Source organism: Rhodamnia argentea, chromosome 2 (genome assembly GCF_020921035.1).
Source record: "Rhodamnia argentea isolate NSW1041297 chromosome 2, ASM2092103v1, whole genome shotgun sequence".
Classification (NCBI taxonomy): Eukaryota; Viridiplantae; Streptophyta; class Magnoliopsida; order Myrtales; family Myrtaceae; genus Rhodamnia; species Rhodamnia argentea.
Genome location: NC_063151.1, coordinates 9,542,084 through 9,559,894, shown reverse-complemented (window position 1 = coordinate 9,559,894; position 17,811 = coordinate 9,542,084). Strand labels below are relative to the sequence as shown.

The 17,811-nt window shown below is 39.9% G+C and overlaps 2 protein-coding genes across 3 annotated transcripts; one reads left to right on the top strand and one right to left on the bottom strand.

The window, feature by feature from the left end:
• Positions 1–1,611: 1,611 nt before the first annotated feature.
• LOC115738693 (U-box domain-containing protein 15) lies at positions 1,612–4,866 on the bottom strand. Its single transcript, XM_030671402.2, has 4 exons — positions 4,036–4,866; positions 3,808–3,924; positions 3,203–3,631; positions 1,612–2,944 (listed from the first exon to the last, which is right to left on the bottom strand). Exons 1-4 carry the CDS (start codon positions 4,399–4,401, stop codon positions 1,889–1,891), a joined length of 1,968 nt encoding a protein of 655 aa, XP_030527262.1. The 5' UTR covers positions 4,402–4,866; the 3' UTR covers positions 1,612–1,888.
• A 7,096-nt stretch (positions 4,867–11,962) lies between these two features.
• Positions 11,963–15,161, top strand: LOC115738747 (G2/mitotic-specific cyclin-2). 2 transcript variants are annotated; one of them, XM_048274720.1, is made up of 12 exons: positions 11,963–12,219; positions 12,439–12,500; positions 12,639–12,771; positions 12,956–13,012; positions 13,104–13,149; positions 13,244–13,396; positions 13,477–13,602; positions 13,794–13,883; positions 13,974–14,201; positions 14,292–14,390; positions 14,483–14,661; positions 14,767–15,161. In XM_048274720.1, exons 2-12 carry the CDS (start codon positions 12,446–12,448, stop codon positions 14,909–14,911), a joined length of 1,311 nt encoding a protein of 436 aa, XP_048130677.1. In that variant the 5' UTR covers positions 11,963–12,219; positions 12,439–12,445; the 3' UTR covers positions 14,912–15,161. The 2 variants fall into 2 exon arrangements, with proteins under 2 accessions (XP_048130677.1, XP_030527326.1); XM_030671466.2 differs by having other exon boundaries at positions 11,966–12,219; positions 13,980–14,201.
• The last annotated feature ends 2,650 nt before the right edge of the window (positions 15,162–17,811 follow it).

The window sequence follows — 17,811 nt, the reverse complement described above, 5'->3', positions numbered from 1 at the left end:
ATATGGAATGATGTTTGTGTTCCAAAATGTGAAGGTGGCTTAGGCCTTAGAAAATTCGGGTCTTGGAACACTACCTTTATCTTGAAAAATCTTTGGAAGCTGCTTCTGCAATCAGGCTCTATTTGGATTCCTGGATTGCATGTTGTCTGCTCAAAGGGGTCTCTACCTTAGGTTGTTAATCCAAAGTATGATTGTACTTATGCCTGGAGAAAATTTCTTAAGAGTCAGACCCCTTGAGGACTAGATTGGATAAGGCAAGCATACCTCATTTTCGTATATGATAATTGGTATGCTTTGGTGTTCTTCTCAATACATACTAAAGTTTCTTCTGTTATTGTAGATGATGCCTTATTTTGGCCCGCTGCTCGATCTGATTCCCTTATTGATATTCCGGCGGCATTGTGTTATGGCTTAATGCGTTGTTCCTCAACTGCAGATCCTGAGACTTTTTCAGGATCATCTTCTGGTGTTTTACTTATGCAGAGAGTTGGAAGTTGGTTAGGGAGAGGCGGCCTCAAGTTACCCGGCATAGATTAATCTAGTTCAATCCTGATGTGCCGAATTTTAAGCTTTTACAATCTGGAAGGCCATTCTAATTTTTTATTTTTATTTTTACAAGGAAGGCCATTCTAATTAAGTTGCCAACTTTCGATAGATTGTGAGAGTGGAAGCCCGTGAATACCTCTTGTGTTTTATGTGGTTCAGCTGCAATATTTATTCTTTGAATGCTCCCCCTCTAAAGAGGCTTGGGATAAGTGCTTGAGCTTGAGTGGGGTTCAAAGAGTTGTAGAGGGATGGCGAATGGATCTTTGACTGGGTTTCTCAGCATCTGAAAGGTTGTTCCTCTGCTAAATTCTCTCTTAAAGCTGGCTTGGAATGGATCTATCCACTATATTTGGCAGAAGAGGAATGCAGAGTCGCATGATAGGATTGCTTCCTTGCCTTGATAGAATAGAGCATAAGGTTCTTTGTGCTGTTCGAGTTAAGATGGCCATGTCTGCGAAGGATTGGAAGTCGGTCTTTCAACCCTCAAATAGAATGCTTTGTGAATCCTGGAGAATAATTTATTGTAGTCTGTTCTTGATTTTCTGTTCGCGATTGTTATATACTCGCTCTTGCAATGAATTTGAGTCACTTGACAGTAATAGAGAAGCTCAAGTTACGTTCTGGTTAAGAAGAAATTGCCAAGTCAATTCTTAAGCTGAAGCCGTGTTCTCAAAGCTTGAGAAGAGGATCTTTTTGCTCGCCAAACTCCAAATTCAATGACAAGGACTTCGTCTATAAACTGCATAATGAATAGCAGAGGAATCTGAATTTCTCACACTAAGGCAGTAACTTTAGAGAATAAAGTTGCCTTTTGGGTGCGTGTCACGGAAATTTTTCATTCATTCGGCTCATTTCGTCAACTGACTGATTAAGCTGAACGTTTTGGCTAGGCCTCGGCCGAGAACTTTTGATCCATTTCCTAGGCGGCATATTGCTGAGACAGACGGCGTACTCTCATTGATGTGATGTCCTCAACATCAGACATCAGATGTTTTACCAAGCTTTATATGGAGGAAAAACTGTGCTACTCAAGCATGGTGCTGCCACCGAAATCAAAGCATAGTGAACAAAATGATTGGAAATGACACTATTTGAAGAACAAATTTACAGAAGAAAGCCAAGGCTTAGGATTTGGGAACAGATGCTATAGAGAGAAAGGGTATTGCTGACATATAATTCACGTGGTTTTCAAGTAGCAATTAACGAGAATCAGATGCATTTGCTAGCTCATACTCATGAACACCATCCTCCTCTCAAGTCCCGCTCAATCTGAGTGCTACTTTCGATCCTAAGCTGGTGAGAAAGAATGGCCGCAGACCCGAAAATACCGAATTTCAACACTTCAGGGAATTTGTTCATACTTTCTCATAAGCTGCTGTACTGAATTTGCCTTCCTCTGGGCTCTACTCGTGCCGCTCCTTGTGATCTCGATTAAATGCTCATAGACCCCGAACTGGAGTGCTGTCAACAAGAAATTCGAGTTGTTTGAACCCAGTTCAAGAAGAACTGAAATTGCACACTCTTGGTTCTTCGGAGTGCCGTCCTTGATGAACTCAACTAGGGTCTCGATGAACGAGAGGTGCCCAATCTCCTGGCGTCCACTCGGATGTGATGCGAGAAGCAACAAGATTGAGAGGGCCTCATCGACCATCCCTAAATTCCGGTCATTGAGTAATTGGAGCAAAGGTGGCACGATCCCGGCCTCGATGGCCCTGACCTTATTCATTTGGTTGAGCGACAAGTTAAACAATGCAGTTGCAGCATCTTTCTTGCCTCTAATTGTCCCATCCTGCAATAGTTCTACAAGAGGGGGTATGCCGTCTGATAAGCCCACCGTGATCTTGTTTTCGTCGACCATAGATAAGCTAAACAGACAAGCTGCCGAGTTCTCTCTAGCTTCGGTCGTCCCCTGGCGCAATATGTCTATAATGGCTGGAATCGCGCCCTCGTTGGCTATACTCTTCTTGTTGGCCTCATCAATGGATAGGTTCAAGACAGCCGTCACGGCGTGCTCTTGGACTTTTGAGTCCGGATAAGATAAGAGATGTACTAATGGTGGGATTCCTCCGGATTCAGCGATTAGGACTCGGTTCTCAGGGTTCTCTTTCGAGAGCATACGTATCTTGATGACGGCCTTTCGCTGATCCTCCAATTGGCCGAACGACAAGACCTCGATCAGGGATTGAATCTCTTCTCCCTGTCCGGGCAATGAGTTATCGGACTCCACGAGAACGTGTTTCTTGGGGAGCTGAAAGTTGTTCTTCTCGCACCACTGGATGATAAGGTTCTTGAGCGCATAATTCGGAGCCAGCGACAGGTGAGCCAGAGTTTGCCTAGTTTTGGGACAGGTCCGATGATTTGAATCCAACCACTTCCGAATGCTTTCTTTCTCGTAGGTCTGATGAAATCGAGCAAGAATTTAGCATAGTCATCGGTTGGATGCTAGAGATTAAATAATGCATCGATCTGCAACTACCAACATATGCCATGCTCATCTAAAATCAAGGGGATTGCAGCTTGTGAACTTAAAAACTCGCCAAAAAATGTGGCCTCAGTTTATTTCTTTTGTACTTATATGCACATTTTGAAGTTGAAACTTGGATTGACACTATCCTAATGAAGAATGGTGCTTCGGTTTAGCTGATCCAGGATTCACCTGTCCGGAGGCAACAATGACGGGATCAGTCATGATCTCGAGCGTTATCGGACACAGGAACTCGTGAGGGATCACCAAGGATCGCGATTTCTCGAGCATCTTGTTAGGCACAGTTGGTTCCTCGAGGATGTTGGTGACTTCGACGCCAGCCATTTGTTTGAACTTGTTTAGGAGATCAATGATTTGCTGGATGCACTCCGTGGTCGGTCCACCCCTCTCTTTCACGAGCTTCCTCACGGCTAGAGTCTCGTTCTTCAAGTCCTCCGAAGTGTGCAGATCCAGCTTCTTTGCAAGCCTTTTGACGATTGCGCTGTCTGCATTGCGGTCGTCATTTTTGGAGAACACGACCATCAAATCCATGGCGAGCTCGATGTCTTGCGTATCCGTCCTTCTCTTTGCCCTTCTAAGTTGCACGATCATCAACTGCATCTGGTACATACATGTCCCACGATAAACAAGTGTGAGACAACTTATCATTGAATTTCGAAAAAATAAATCAAGCAAACACCTACAGAATGACGATGGTAACTTGCGTTTTTGGATACCCAGAGAGCCAAATAGAGGAATCAAGAACGGGCATTTTGGTTAGAATCAAGAGACAATACCTGTTCATTAACTTCATCCGAGATCCCGAGCTGATCATACGGCAAAGCGTCAAGAGCTTGATTCAATCTTTCATAAACCTTATGAAATTTGACCTTAACCGCCTCGCTCTCCAATGCCTGAAACCAATCGCGCGATTTCATAAGACAAAAAGTCCCGAGGATTCGAGGTTTCAATTTGTGTATTGCCAACTAGCCTCAAGTATATATGCGATCAAATTTTTGTCTAACCAGGTATATTTTGCTCCCTTCGTTGCAAATTTTCAGGAGCTTCTTAGCCAAACTGATCGCCTTCTTCAAATTCCAAAGAGACTCGACGCCCGTCTCTGATATTGGCTCGTCATGATCTCGGATCTCTTCGATGAGAGGCAACAAGAGCTTCAATCGCCTCACGAGGTTGTAACACTCTTTCCTCTGAGTCCGGCGGTAATCCCCGAGCTGGGCCGCCGACTCGATCACGGAGACAATCTCTTGAAGCACGTCGGCCTCCTCCGGGGACACGGACTCGTCTGGGGTGTTCTCTTCCTCCACGGCCTCTCCTCCTTCCTCACCTCCCAAACTCTCTCCATCAATCACCATTTCCAAATTAATACACATCGAACCCCGGGACGCTTCCTCTCGAAGGACTTCGGAGCTCTAACTATCGAGCAGCGAAATCGGGATCGTGTCCTTCCGCTTTCGTCATCGATGGAAATGGCGACAGTGATCAAACAATCCAGACGGAGAAGGATCGAGCGACATCGCCAAAACAAAACCCTAAACCTAACTCTGCATCGAAATCCTTTCTTCCTTTCTTCGAGTTCGATTGATTCGTGTTCTTGCCTTTTCGATCCACGCAATGCTTTCGTGGGGATTTCGGAGCATTCGATTCGCAAAATGGCGATAGACGTAGCTGGAGCGTAAAAACTGAATATAGGAAGGGTTTTTGAAAGTTAGTTAATTCTGTTCCACGATGTTCGTTATTTTTAGAAGCCCATGCCTGACATTGCCTGTGGCTTGATCAAGAGCTGTTTCATGGAGACAGGTTTTCCTTGACGAGCAAGGAATTTTGAATGGATAATTTCCCTTTGCATTCACCTAATTCAAAGGTGAGCTAGCATCTGAAACTGAGTCCCGAAATGTTTAACGTCATTAAAGTGGTAATTAACAAGTGTGAGAATGAATTGAAAAATGATTGATTTAATCATAAACCTACTGTGAAAACGACAATACAGTCGTGAAATTTCCAATTGCCGATGTAGTCCTTAACGTTTGGATGAAATTCCAATGTAATCCTTTTGGCTAATTCTTGCTGAAAATAGCTGGCGTGGTGATCCACGTAAGACATCGTTTTGAGTAAAGTTGTACACATCCGTGTGCACGTAGGCTAACCGGTGACGATTGAATGTTCCGTCAGCAATTTTCAATGGCAATTGCTCGAAAGGATTATATTGAAATTTCACGCAAAGGTGTAGATGTCGGTGTGCACACAGGCCATCCGACAATGATTGGACATTGCATCATCAATTCTTAGTTGGAATTGGCCGAAATGTTTATATTACAATTTCACGTAAATGCTTACGATTATATTGGAAATATTAGAAAACTTTTAAATTGAATTGACATTCATAGAATAAGTTTAGGAGTGACTTAATAATTAACTCGAAAATGAATAGTCTTTCGAATAATTTACGAATTGGAAGAAGATGAAAAAATTGGATAATAACCTCAAAAAACTATTTTGATTGACCCATCTCAAACGAAAATCTAGATGTGGTGCCCTCAAGATTGATATTGATTAACGTGTACATGGGAAAATTTGTACAAAAGGTTCTAGACTTACTGTACGATGGCCAATTCAATTTTAGACATTTTCAATTGTATCAATTTAATCCTAGAATTTTTTTTATAATTTTTTAATTTCGTCCTAAACGTTTTAAAAATTTTCAATATATTGCTAATGTGGACAATTTTTTTTTCTAACTTTGTTTGAAGGGCTTTGTGGCCTCGTCTGGTTGCCAGCGGGGGGTACTAACCTTGCAGCCCCGCTGGCCCTGTGAAGGTAAAGAATTGAAAAAAAGGAAATATAAATTAAAATATAAATAACATAAAAAATTTTAAAAAAATATCCATGTCAATATCGCTCACGCCACGTCAGAAGGCTAGCGTTGATAGAACCTCCACGCTAGCAATTTTTTTTATCAAAATTAACCATATGAACTATAATGGTAATTCGCTAAAATGTTTAAATTGACAAATTTTTAAAAAGTTTAGAACTAAATTGACACAATTAAAAAATTTAGGATTGAATTGCCAAATTGTCAGAAATGTTTAAAATTAAATTGTTACAATTAAAAGGTTTATGATTTAATTGACTGTTGTATAATAAATTTAAAATTTTTTGGATAATTTTTCTACACATACATGTGTATTTTCTACACCTTTGTCAATGCATAAAAGGATCCCGAGAGGAAATGCCATTGACATTATGATTGTTTTCATTGTGAAGGGTCGGGTTCAACAAGAAAATCCAACAGAGCTGGTTCGATTTTCGATTCCACGAACCTGGAACTAGTTCCAAGGTCGCAATCGCCACTTCTGTCCAAGGAATCGATCTAAACCGGTTCCAAACCGGTTTTAAGCTTCTTTATGAAAAAAAAAAATGCTTTATGCATCTGACAAGAGGTCTTCAACATGAATAAATAACAACACAATCACTTCACCAACATATGTGTTCCTAGTGAAATGATGCAACTGTTAATTTTCATTATGAGAATATGATTTTTATTCACACACAAAAAGAAAAAACGTGCACCGATTCCCGATTAGGAACCGGGAGTTATAGGTATAGCTCCCGGTTTTAGGCTCGAGACAGACTCACCTTAGACTCGATCACCCGGGTGAATACTTAGATCAGAATATGCGATGGGGAGCTGATGTTGTTTGGATTGGACTCTTGATCCCTCCACGTTCAGTAAGATTGTTACCGGCTTTCATGTTGCTGGATGAGTCTGGAGTCCTGTAAAGAACTTAAAAGCAATAGACTTTAAAGACAAACTGGATAACACTTTGTTAGTGCTTCGAATTTGAAACAAATTTGAGATTCCTAACTGGGTGCCTCAAAACCTCACCTGACAAATCATAATCCCCAAGGCAATTATTTGTTCAAAGCACAATAGCTTATTCAAGCAAATGTAAATTGTTCTCATTGTATTCACAAACTTTTCATTAAAAAAGGTGAAAAACTTATACTTATCCTTGTTCTCGAGGATTTCGGGTTGCATTCGAGCGATCGAGTTCGGATATGGACATCGACCATTTCAACTTCACCTTATCAGGCCCCCCCAAAACAAAAGAAAATCTCGCTTGAAAATTTGTCAATATTGACGCCGGTTAATTTAATTTAATTCTCCGACCAAAAATAATAATAATTTAATTTGCAGTGTCTGTTAATGTTGATAGGTAGAGGAAAAGGGATAAGGCAGGGAAGAAAAATTGACAATATGACAAGTTCATCCATGGATATTCGACCGTACTTAAACATTCAAACGGAATAATTAATGAGGGAGTAATTTGTCAAATTTGTGTTCCCCAAGGCCAATAAAAGGTGATAACGAATTGCATAAAGACCATATGATTAACATCCATTGTCAGTTTTGGCCCCAAAAGAAAATTCTCAATTGTCAGTTTGACCGTGGTCAGATTTATTGAAGACTGGACTGCTCGTCAAACCGAGCATTCACGGACCGGCCTTCTATTAAAACTCTTGGGTACTCAGGGTAAAAACATAAAATAACAAACGTTCTGGAAGTGGTAGCTCTCGTAATAATAGAAAAAATTTCAAATACGATCATAAAGTGTCTGCATTTTCTTAAATAAGAGCATGAAATGGATATTATTTCAAATAATGACCCGAGCTACCCTTATTTAATAATAAAGACTTGACCAATTGCATTTTCGTCATTTACATTTGTTGATATTTTTTCTCTCCCTTTTCTTTTTTTTTCCTTCCTTTTCACCAGTGGCCGGTTTCTGATTGGCCACCGATGAGGCGATCCTCCCCTTGCCTAGCGAGGAAGCCCCCGCTAGATTGAGGGAGGGCTCGCTCGGCTCGCGCCCTCACCTAGGTGAGGCGACCCTCGCCTTGCGCAGGCGAGGCCATGCCGGCTGACCATAGGCAAGGCGAGCCCTCCTCGGTAGCTAGCCATTGCTTGAGACCAACCATCGGCAAAAAAGAAAGAAAAAAGGCAAGGAAAAAATGAAAAAATTTAGGAAATATAATTGACGAAAATACCCTTGAGCATACCCTTCTTTGAAATAATGAGTGCACTTCAGGCTATTATTTGCATCAAAGTCCACTTTATGCCATTATTTGAGAAAATGATGGTACTTCGAGCTATTATTTAGAATTTTCCCTAATAATACGACCCCCATTGGAATTACCAAATTACCCTTTTTCAGTAAGAAATGTAGACCTTTGTTCATATACCTTATGCAATGGGTACATAATATCAATACATTTGGGTCATTAAAGAGGATATTAGCTAGGCCTCACCAAGACCATGGTATACAAATAGACCGTGATAATAAGAATATTTAGAATTGCCAGTAAATTATGCATTCATATTTCCGTTTTTATATGTTAGTGGAGAATTGCTTTTCTTTTCGTAGGTGGTGATATGAAAATGTGAATCGTGTAACAATAAAGTTGAATTAATAGCCAGTTTGTTTTCGCGAAAATTAAACAATTTGAAATATACTTTCTTAAAAATAATCGATTGAAATAATTAGTCAATAGACATATCCATAACATGTTATGTATAATCCAATTCGTGCACAATGAAAGTAATTTTCGTTCAATTACTTTTTGTAAGTGATATAAGCGATTATTTTTCAAATAATGCATTTATGGAAAAAAAATTTAGTCAGTAAACATGTTTATTCAAGCAAGTTTGGCTTCTACTTTCAGTTTCAAACTTATTTGATTCGAGGTAGACACAAAGGTTATTGCGTTACCGCTTATGAATAATACAAGTAGACTCCTTTCACAAATGATCTTGTTTTTTCGTATTCGTGATATGTTTTGACATTTCGATCATATAAGACTTCCGAACGCGCACAAAGAAGGAAATTCCTGCCTAAATTGGCTAAGCGATTTTGTTCTTGAACTTTACTATACGAAGGAACTATTTAGATTTTCCCCTAAAGAGGTTTCATTTATATGGTATTTCGTGATCGCGTCACGACGTGAGTTTTCCACCCAATTTGAACCTCAAAAGAATGTATAATTAAGCCTCAGATAATGTACACAATTCCCTTGGATTACTATGTGTAATCAAAAGTCCTAATAGTGACTGAAAATGCACCCTTGTCTCGGAACTTGTTTGATCTCTGAAAAATTATGGGGTGAGTTTTAAATTCAATAAATGAATGCTCTAGGTCCAAAATAGGAGTAAGAGCATAACGAAATAACTACAATCGACAACTAATGTCAAAGGAAATATTGCTAGAAAAGTCTTAACCTTATTGCACTTGTGCCAATTCAGTCTTAAAACCTTTTTAATTATGTCAATTCGGTTCTCAATTTTTAACGATTTGCTAATGTAGTCCTCCCGATCAATTTTGATATAAAATTGTTGACATGGCGATTTAGTCGAGGCTGATCGTCTTATGTGGTGTGGTTGGCATTGAGGTGGACAACATGGCAAAAATTCTCAATGTCAATGCTTTCCAGCCAGAATTGATTGGATATACTACATTGAGAAATTTTCAAAATATTTGAGAGCATGTTGGCCAGATTGAAAGGTTTAGGACTAAACGACATAAATGTAGTAAGTTTGAGAATATTTTTTTTTATAAATTTTCCCATTGTCACATGTGATTGTTAATAGAGAAATCAACATATAATTTAAGGTAAACTTAAGAAATGTAATCCATGCATGATGTATGAATGATTATAATTATGGTTGCAATGAATAATTGATCTCACAAGTTTGGTGCTCAATTTAACACTCCAACGCACCCAGACGTAGGATTCGCATGATGCGCAAATACCACATAGCAAATCACCGAAATATGCATGCATGTGAGTATATATACTCCCTACTCATCACTGATCAAGAATCATTTCAACTAATGACGCATCGCAACCATCAACTCATGGGGACGGAATCATAGCCACATCTTTGCAATGCTTCAGCCCATCCATATTGGCTGTCATTTGCAACAGCGGGAATAAACGTACTACTGTACAAACTGACGCAAGTCATATCATTTTGTGTATGAAGCATAGGCCCTTATGTCCACTCCCCCTTGTAAATGATCATAACAAAACAATTTCCTTATACAGTTACATTATTGCGGTGCAAGTAATACAACACTAATCCCTTAGACATTTCCTGTATCAACAACGATTGTAAAACCACAAACTCTTATTCATAAGATGGTCATCATTTGATCCGTGGTCTCACAACATTCTTACATCACATGAGTTCATGATTATGAGCTAACATAAGAGGCCTTAACATAAAAAAGAAGAAAGACATATAATTGGCATTATATAATATGGGTAAAAGCTAGTCAAGTCAAGCCGATACAATGCTAGGCTTGAGCTCAATTCGTCGCCTAAACTAGAAACTCGAAACTCGACTTGAACTCGATTGAGTATTTCTTGCCCTGCTCAAACTTGGCTCGATACAAAACTCGACATACTTGAGCTCGATGTGGTTCAATATCACAGTAGCCCTATTTGTTTGTATTTCACATACTAGTAATCGTCCACGCGCTAGCAGGTGCATGGATGGGTGAATGTGCGGAGGAAGAATATGATCAATCATGCGAGTGAGCGGATGAAGTGGGGAAGTTAATGAAGATGTCTTCGTCATGTCTCGTTTTGTCTTTCCATAATACAACAGTAAATAAGGAATGTTCAGCAAGTGAGACAAAACCCACTTTTGGCTTAAATATAGATTTAATGGAGAAAGGTAATTACATAGTTTAACTTTATGTGTCGCCAAAATAAATAAATATATATAATGAAATACTCGATCGGACTCGCAAGCCACACGAGTCAAGCATCTTTAGGCTCAAATTCAGCTCTACGAGCTACTTGAGCTCGGGAAAAGAAAATCGAGCCGATCTCAAAGAATGTCCATGTCGAACCATCGATGTCTACGTCAACAATTTTCTGTCAAAATTGATTGGGTGGACTTAATTGATACTAATGCAAAAAGATTTATAACTGAATTGGTTCAATTAAAAAATTTAAAACCTGAATTGGTACCAATACAATAGGTCTTTGACTTTTTTGGTATTTTTCCCCTCACTAATGATGATCGATTCCAAAATTTCAAATAGTCCGGACGAAACTACGGTATAAATCATTCTTTTTTCACATAAACCGTGATTGTAACATTGAAAGCATTTTTAGAATGTTAAACTTATGTTTGCATTCTTCAAATGTCTCATATATATATATATATATATATATATATATATATATATATAGCCATTAAGCACTCGATTGTAAGGCAATAAAACAACGTTTCCTAGTAATTTTTTTTTCCATAGCTCAAAATACATCTTATTTGTAGATCTTGGATAGAATGAACGAGCGAACGGACATACGAACAAACAAAACAATCGTAATTTTTCGACCCATGATGACAAATTCGAATGTCAACATGCAATATGAGTACAAGTTAGGCGCTTCAAAAAGCAAGAGGAGCCTCAGATCCAAAAAAGCTCATGAGTGCTAAACTCACATGCCCGTATGATTGTGATTGTCAACACCCAATCGAAAGCCGCCACGTACCCCCAAGGAGGCCCTGTGTTTCACCAACTTTTGCTCCAAAGATCAGCACCACCATCATTTAATGAAAGCCACATCCAAAATAAATGTGGACCCAGCATTAAAAGAAATGTAAAAACCCATATATCTTATCTCATCCTTTAATTCAACCCAAAAAGTGAAATTGAGATATAAGATTAAGCCAAAAAATGAACAGAAATTCATTAAGCAAGCAAATTCGTTTTTGAAAGCACATGCGGAGGTAGCCGTTGGAAGGAGCGAGGATCCGAAGGAACGCGACCGTCCACGAGATCAGAATCGGACGGCTCGCGCTTACTAGCCGTTGCGTTTAAAGTTTCTCTGTAGAGAGAGAGAGAGACGAATAATCATGTGCGGACATATATCCGCGGTTTGCGTCTCTCTTTCGCTTGTGCAGTTTCACTCACTCTCTCTCTCTCTCTCTCCCTTTTCCCCAAATCAGAAGACTGTCTAGTCAGAGAAGCGCCCACAGACTCTGAGAGAGAGAGAGAGAGGGTACTCAAATTTGATGGAGGATTTTGGGGAACTCTCTCTCTGCTGCTGATTTCTGGGGGGTCTTGCTCGTCTTCGACTAGGAAGGAGAAAAGAGGGGGATCGTGATTCCGAAGGTAAGGGTGGTTTTTGTGCTCTGATCTTCGATTCTTGATGCGCCCGTGCTCTGATCTTCGATTCTTTGATGCCTTCTTTTGATTTCGGCATTTTGACCGCGCGTCTTTTGGGAGTTCAATTCAAATTTGCGTCTTTTTATGGTTTTTTTTTTCCTTGGTCTCGTCGATTGGGTACTTGAACATTGAATGATGATGATCGATGGGTCTTGTTGTGGGTAGGCAAAAGATGGCCGGATCGGACGAGAACAACCTGGGGTTGGTCGGAGGTGCGGACGTTCAAGGTACATGATCCGATGATGGACGATCTCCAATTTCGCAAGTTTCTTTCTCGGTGTTCGATTTTTTTTTTATTATTGGAATTTGGAGTAGTCTTTTAGAACCCTAACGTGATTTTGTTGGTTTTGGGGATGGATTGAAAGAGGGCTTACGTGTCGGAGTGGGGAAGATTGCGACAGGGAATGGTCAACAGAGACGAGCTCTGAGCAACATCAACAGCAACATTATTGGGGCTCCTCCTTATCCATGTGCAATCAACAAAAGGGCCTTGTCCGAGTAATTTTCTGGAACCCTAATTCTTGAACTGACTCTGTTTTAGTTTTTGGGCCTGCGGATTCAATAGTACCACAGTAAATATTAACATGGCTAAGAGTTCTTTGATGATCCATGATGCTTCTGTTATCCCGCACTTTTAAAGACTTACTTTTTTTCTTTTTTTTAACTTCGGTACTGCATTCAGAAAAAATGTCAATTCTGAAAACGACCTTCCCAATGCTGCACATAGGCCGATTACTAGGTTAGTATCTGACTTTTTGATGATTCTTTTGTTTTATGGACTCGAGAACTTGTCATTTGACTTAAGCTTTCATAAATTGCTATTTGTTTAGGCAGTTTGCTGCTCAGATGGCGTACAAGCAGCAACTTAGACCCGAGGTATACCGTTTCTGGGGTTTGTAAAGTCTAGTCCGTTGTTGTTTTGTGTGATGATGCCTCGTTTTAAAGAGGCTCACGATTAAAAAACTAACAGGAGAACAAGAAGACGACCCAATCATTCTCAAATCCCAGCATAACGGAAGATTGTGCCATCTTAGATGCGAATGACTACAGGATGGCTGATGATTTTCCGGTGCCGATGTTTGTGCAGCACACTGAAGCAATGTTAGAAGAAATTGATCGGATGGTATGAATACATTGTCATCGTCTAACAGATTAGCATCAATTTGCTGCTAGAAAGACCGCAACTACAACTTATACTTGCAGGAGGAGGTTGAGATGGAAGATGTAGCTGAAGAACCTGTCACGGACATTGACAGCTGTGATAAAGAGAACCAGTTGGCTGTCATTGAGTACATTGATGACATATACGATTTCTATAAGAAAGCCGAGGTGACAAAACCTTTTCACTTCTCACTTAGATGCATAGGCTTTATGATTGAGGCGGATTATCACTTTGTTGCTCTGGTATATACCCTTTGCATAATTCCTCAAGTTTAAAGTGCAGGGTGATGCATATAAGTTAGGACAATAACGAAGATTCTGACTTTTGGCGCAGTATTGACCGGTTTCATATCATGCAGGCTTCTAGTTGTGTTCCCCCGAACTACATGGATCAGCAGCATGATATTAATGAGCGGATGAGAGGTATACTAATTGACTGGCTGATTGAGGTGAGTCAAAGTGCTTCCATGCTCTAAAAAGGGTAAGAGTTGAAGAAATTATAGCCGGAATGGATGAAGTAACTTATTGATTTTTATAAGGAACAGGTTCATTACAAGTTTGAATTGATGGATGAGACCTTGTATCTTACGGTCAATCTCATCGATAGATTCTTAGCTATCCAACCTGTAGTGAAGAAAAAACTCCAGCTGGTAGGGGTAACAGCCATGCTTCTGGCTTGCAAGTATGAAGAAGTCTCAGTTCCAGTAGTGGAGGATCTCATTCTGATTTCAGACAAAGCTTATAGCAGGAAAGAAGTTTTGGAAATGGTACATTGAATTAAACAATTTATAAAAATCCATTTTGAATAAAATTAAGTGTGAGACCTTAACTGATGGTGAATTTCAATTTACCTGCAGGAGAGTCTGATGGTGAATACTTTGCACTTTAACATGTCAGTGCCCACTCCTTATGTTTTCATGAGGAGATTTCTTAAAGCTGCTCAATCTGACAAGAAGGTTTATAATGAATTCATGTTGAATTTGAGCTGCATTATTGACATCATTCTCTCGTATTGTTGATTTTAATAAGAATTTTATTTGTGACCCAGCTCGAGCTCCTGTCATTCTTCATCATCGAGCTTTCCCTGGTTGAATATGAGATGCTGAAGTTCCCACCCTCTTTACTAGCTGCTTCTGCAATCTACACTGCTCAGTGTACAATTGCCGGAACCAAACAGTGGAGTACGACATGCGAATGGCACACCAGCTACTCAGAACAGCAGCTTCTGTAAGCAGCTTAGTTCCTTCCTCCTTCCACACATTGAGATTGCTTGTTTTTGTTGAGCTTATTACAAGCAATTTGTGATAATTGGGGGATTCCGCATTCTTGTAGGGAATGCGCCAGATTGATGGTCACTTTCCATCAGAGGGCTGGATCTGGGAAGCTCACTGGTGTGCACCGGAAGTATAGCACATCCAAGTTCGGTCAAGCCGCGAGAACTAAGCCCGCTAACTTCCTCTTGGACTTCCATTTGTAGAAGGGTCACGCGTGGTGGTCGCATACTTTTACCTAAATCAAACTTCAAAAAACTGACTTTTGGGGCCAGGGTGGGGGGGCTTAAAAGTAAAGCAACATAAGTTGCCCTGGGAGTATTCCTTATATCCCTTGAACATATGTGACGCTGATTCATTCCAGCATTTTATCTGAACCTGACAGTGTATAGCTGTTGTTTGTTGACACTGTTCTTCCTTAGTTGCATTTATTCATTGGTTTTCGTTTGTTGTCAATGATGATGGCTTTGCTAGTGGCTTTTTTATCCCTTGAACTTATTTTATGCTGATTAATTTCAGTATTTTATCTGAACCTGTTGTTTGGTTGGCACTGTCCATTGATTTTCTAGTGGCTAAACATACTGCTGGTCTTTGTTCTTTATATCCCCGCTTCGTGTTCCTTGGTTTGTTCACAAAGATGTTTGGCTGAATCTAGTTAAACAGTTAAACAGACGGCTCAACATACCGTGTTTGTCTATTTTCATTTGTTGTCAATGATGATGGATTTGCTAGTGGCTCAACGTACTGTCGGTCTTCGTTCTTTATATACCACTTTGTGTTCTCCTTGCTTTGTTCACAAAGATGCCCTCGGGGTATTCCTTATATCCCTTGAACTTATGTGATGCCGATTCATTCCAGCATTTTATCTGTTCCTGACAGTGTATAGCTGTTGTTTGTTGACACTGTTCCTTAGTTGCATTTGTTCATCGATTTTGATTTGTTGTCAATGATGATGGTTTTGCTAGTGGACTTATTAATTTCAGCATTTTATCTGAACCTGACATTGTATATAGCTGTTGTTTGGTTGACACTGTCCATCAATTTTCTAGTGGCTCAACATACTGTGTTCATCGATTTTCATTTGTTGTCAATGTTGATGGATTTGCTAGTGGCTCAACATACTGCTGGTCTTCATTCTTTATATACCTGCTTTGTTTTCCTTGGTTTGTTCACAAAGATGTTTGGCTGAATCTAGTTGAACCGTTAAACAGACGGCTCAACATCCTGTTTTCATTGATTTTAATTTGTTGTCAATGATGGTGGATTTGCTAGTGGCTCAACATACTGTCGGTTTTCGTTCTTTATACACCACACCGCTTTGTGTTCTCCTTGCTTTGTTCACAAAAATGTTTGCTGAAACTAGTTGAACTGTTAAAAATAGACGTTGATACTTGGAGTTCTCATGAGCTGTGCCTCATTCCTCTCCGTGCTGATCTGTGTTTACAGACAACAGCTATACTGCACCCGCACTCTTCATTCTTTGAATTCTGCTTTCTGTTTATTTGTCCATTTCACTCGAACTCGGGTTCCTTGAGGCTTTTCACCAGCTTACATAGATACATCATACATGCTGTCACCAGCACATACAATGATACATACATACATGTACATGAAATGGAGATGGATGCACGTGCCTGCACCTATTACATGTAGTCACTGGCACATGCTAAGATACATGTACATAAAATGGATGCGCATGCACATACTTACTGGTCCGTAACGGGATATGGCATGATCTGTGATATTCACAGAGAAAGATCTTGTCTCAATGGGAAGTTCTGACTCCGAGCAGACGACGTTCTTTCATCTGGGCTTTCATCAATGTTGATGTGGGAAAGGGAAGAACCATTCTCTAAAACATTTCAAAGGCTTAATAAACCTCTGCAGCTGTTTCTTATTTTGATCCTCAACAGCTGTTCGAGAATGTCGAGACTCGGTACTGCAGATCAAAAACCTGCTCGGTGCTGCTGTGTAAACGATGACTATGCTGTCTCGTGGTCATGACAAAAGGTTTATTGTCCTGAGGAAAATTCTTGAAAAGGGCATATTTTCCTGGTGTACATTGATGTCTGAGACTTCTTCAATGATTTGAAGAAACCAGTTGAACAAGGGCACTGTGAATTTCGCGAAGTGCGAAGTGTCATGCTCCTAACTATGAACCGAAACCATCTCCTTCGGAGTCTAAACCGTACGCTCCAAAGTTCCTTGGCACGAATTTGAAAGGCCTAAAAAAGTTCGTGTCAAGTTTTAGGCTGCTTGATCTGGGCCTGAACATCATGCTTCCTACATGTGGTGTGAAAAAAAGTGACACTGAGACATTAGCTTTAAATGCCTGCAAATTCAAATGAAATCAAAGACCTCTTGACGCGAATCTAAACCATCTACATGCAACGGCAATAAATTCAAATGAAAAAAGGAAGACTCTTGACACGTGTATAAACGGTCTACTTCATGAAATCCGCTGACACAAATTCAAACGCCTTAAGAGTTTAAATATAAGTCAAGACTCCTTTACCAAAAATCTTGGGTGTTGGTGAAACTAAAAGCTGGAGAAGTTCATGAAAAGTAAAATGCTTTGGGGCAACCCATTATTGCTAATTAATATGAAGTTTCCCACATGAACATTGAAATGCAGGTCTAGGCAAGGGTTGCCTTGCTCGGCCACAACGAGGGCAACCCTCGCTAGTGGTTGGCCATCGCCAAAGACCGGCTGCCGGCGAGAAGGAAGGGAAAAAAATAAAAAAGAAAGAAAGAAAAAGAAAAGGAAAAAAGAAAAAAATTAAAAATTAAATGACAAAAATGCCCTTAGTCGGGCCATTCTTTGAGATAATGAGGGCGCTTCGGGCCCTTATTGGAAAAAATAAAAGCACTTCGGGCTCTTGTTTGAAAATTTTTTAGGAAGATACATCAATGATTCCAAAACCCTTGGATGTAAGACGGATAATGTGACGATCTTAAATTAACTTATTTTTTTTCTTTTTTAGCCCTTTCTATGCCGACCGTCGTTGTTTCAACCTTTCAACATGAGGTCACTCGTTTTGATATTGTTTTCACCTGAACATTAAAGTTCCAATGCCAAACAATAAAGCATATCATGTGAATTAAC

Coding starts and splice junctions, on each gene's coding strand:
- LOC115738693 (XM_030671402.2), bottom strand. CDS start 4,401: ATGTGTATTAATTTGGAAATGGTGATTGATGGAGAGAGTTTGGGAGGT. Junction 3,632..3,807: donor CGGATGAAGTTAATGAACAG/GTATTGTCTCTT, acceptor TGTATGTACCAG/ATGCAGTTGATGATCGTGCA. Junction 2,945..3,202: donor TCATTGTTGCCTCCGGACAG/GTGAATCCTGGA, acceptor CGATTTCATCAG/ACCTACGAGAAAGAAAGCAT.
- LOC115738747 (XM_048274720.1), top strand. CDS start 12,446: ATGGCCGGATCGGACGAGAACAACCTGGGGTTGGTCGGAGGTGCGGAC. Junction 12,501..12,638: donor CGGAGGTGCGGACGTTCAAG/GTACATGATCCG, acceptor ATGGATTGAAAG/AGGGCTTACGTGTCGGAGTG. Junction 13,013..13,103: donor GCACATAGGCCGATTACTAG/GTTAGTATCTGA, acceptor CTATTTGTTTAG/GCAGTTTGCTGCTCAGATGG.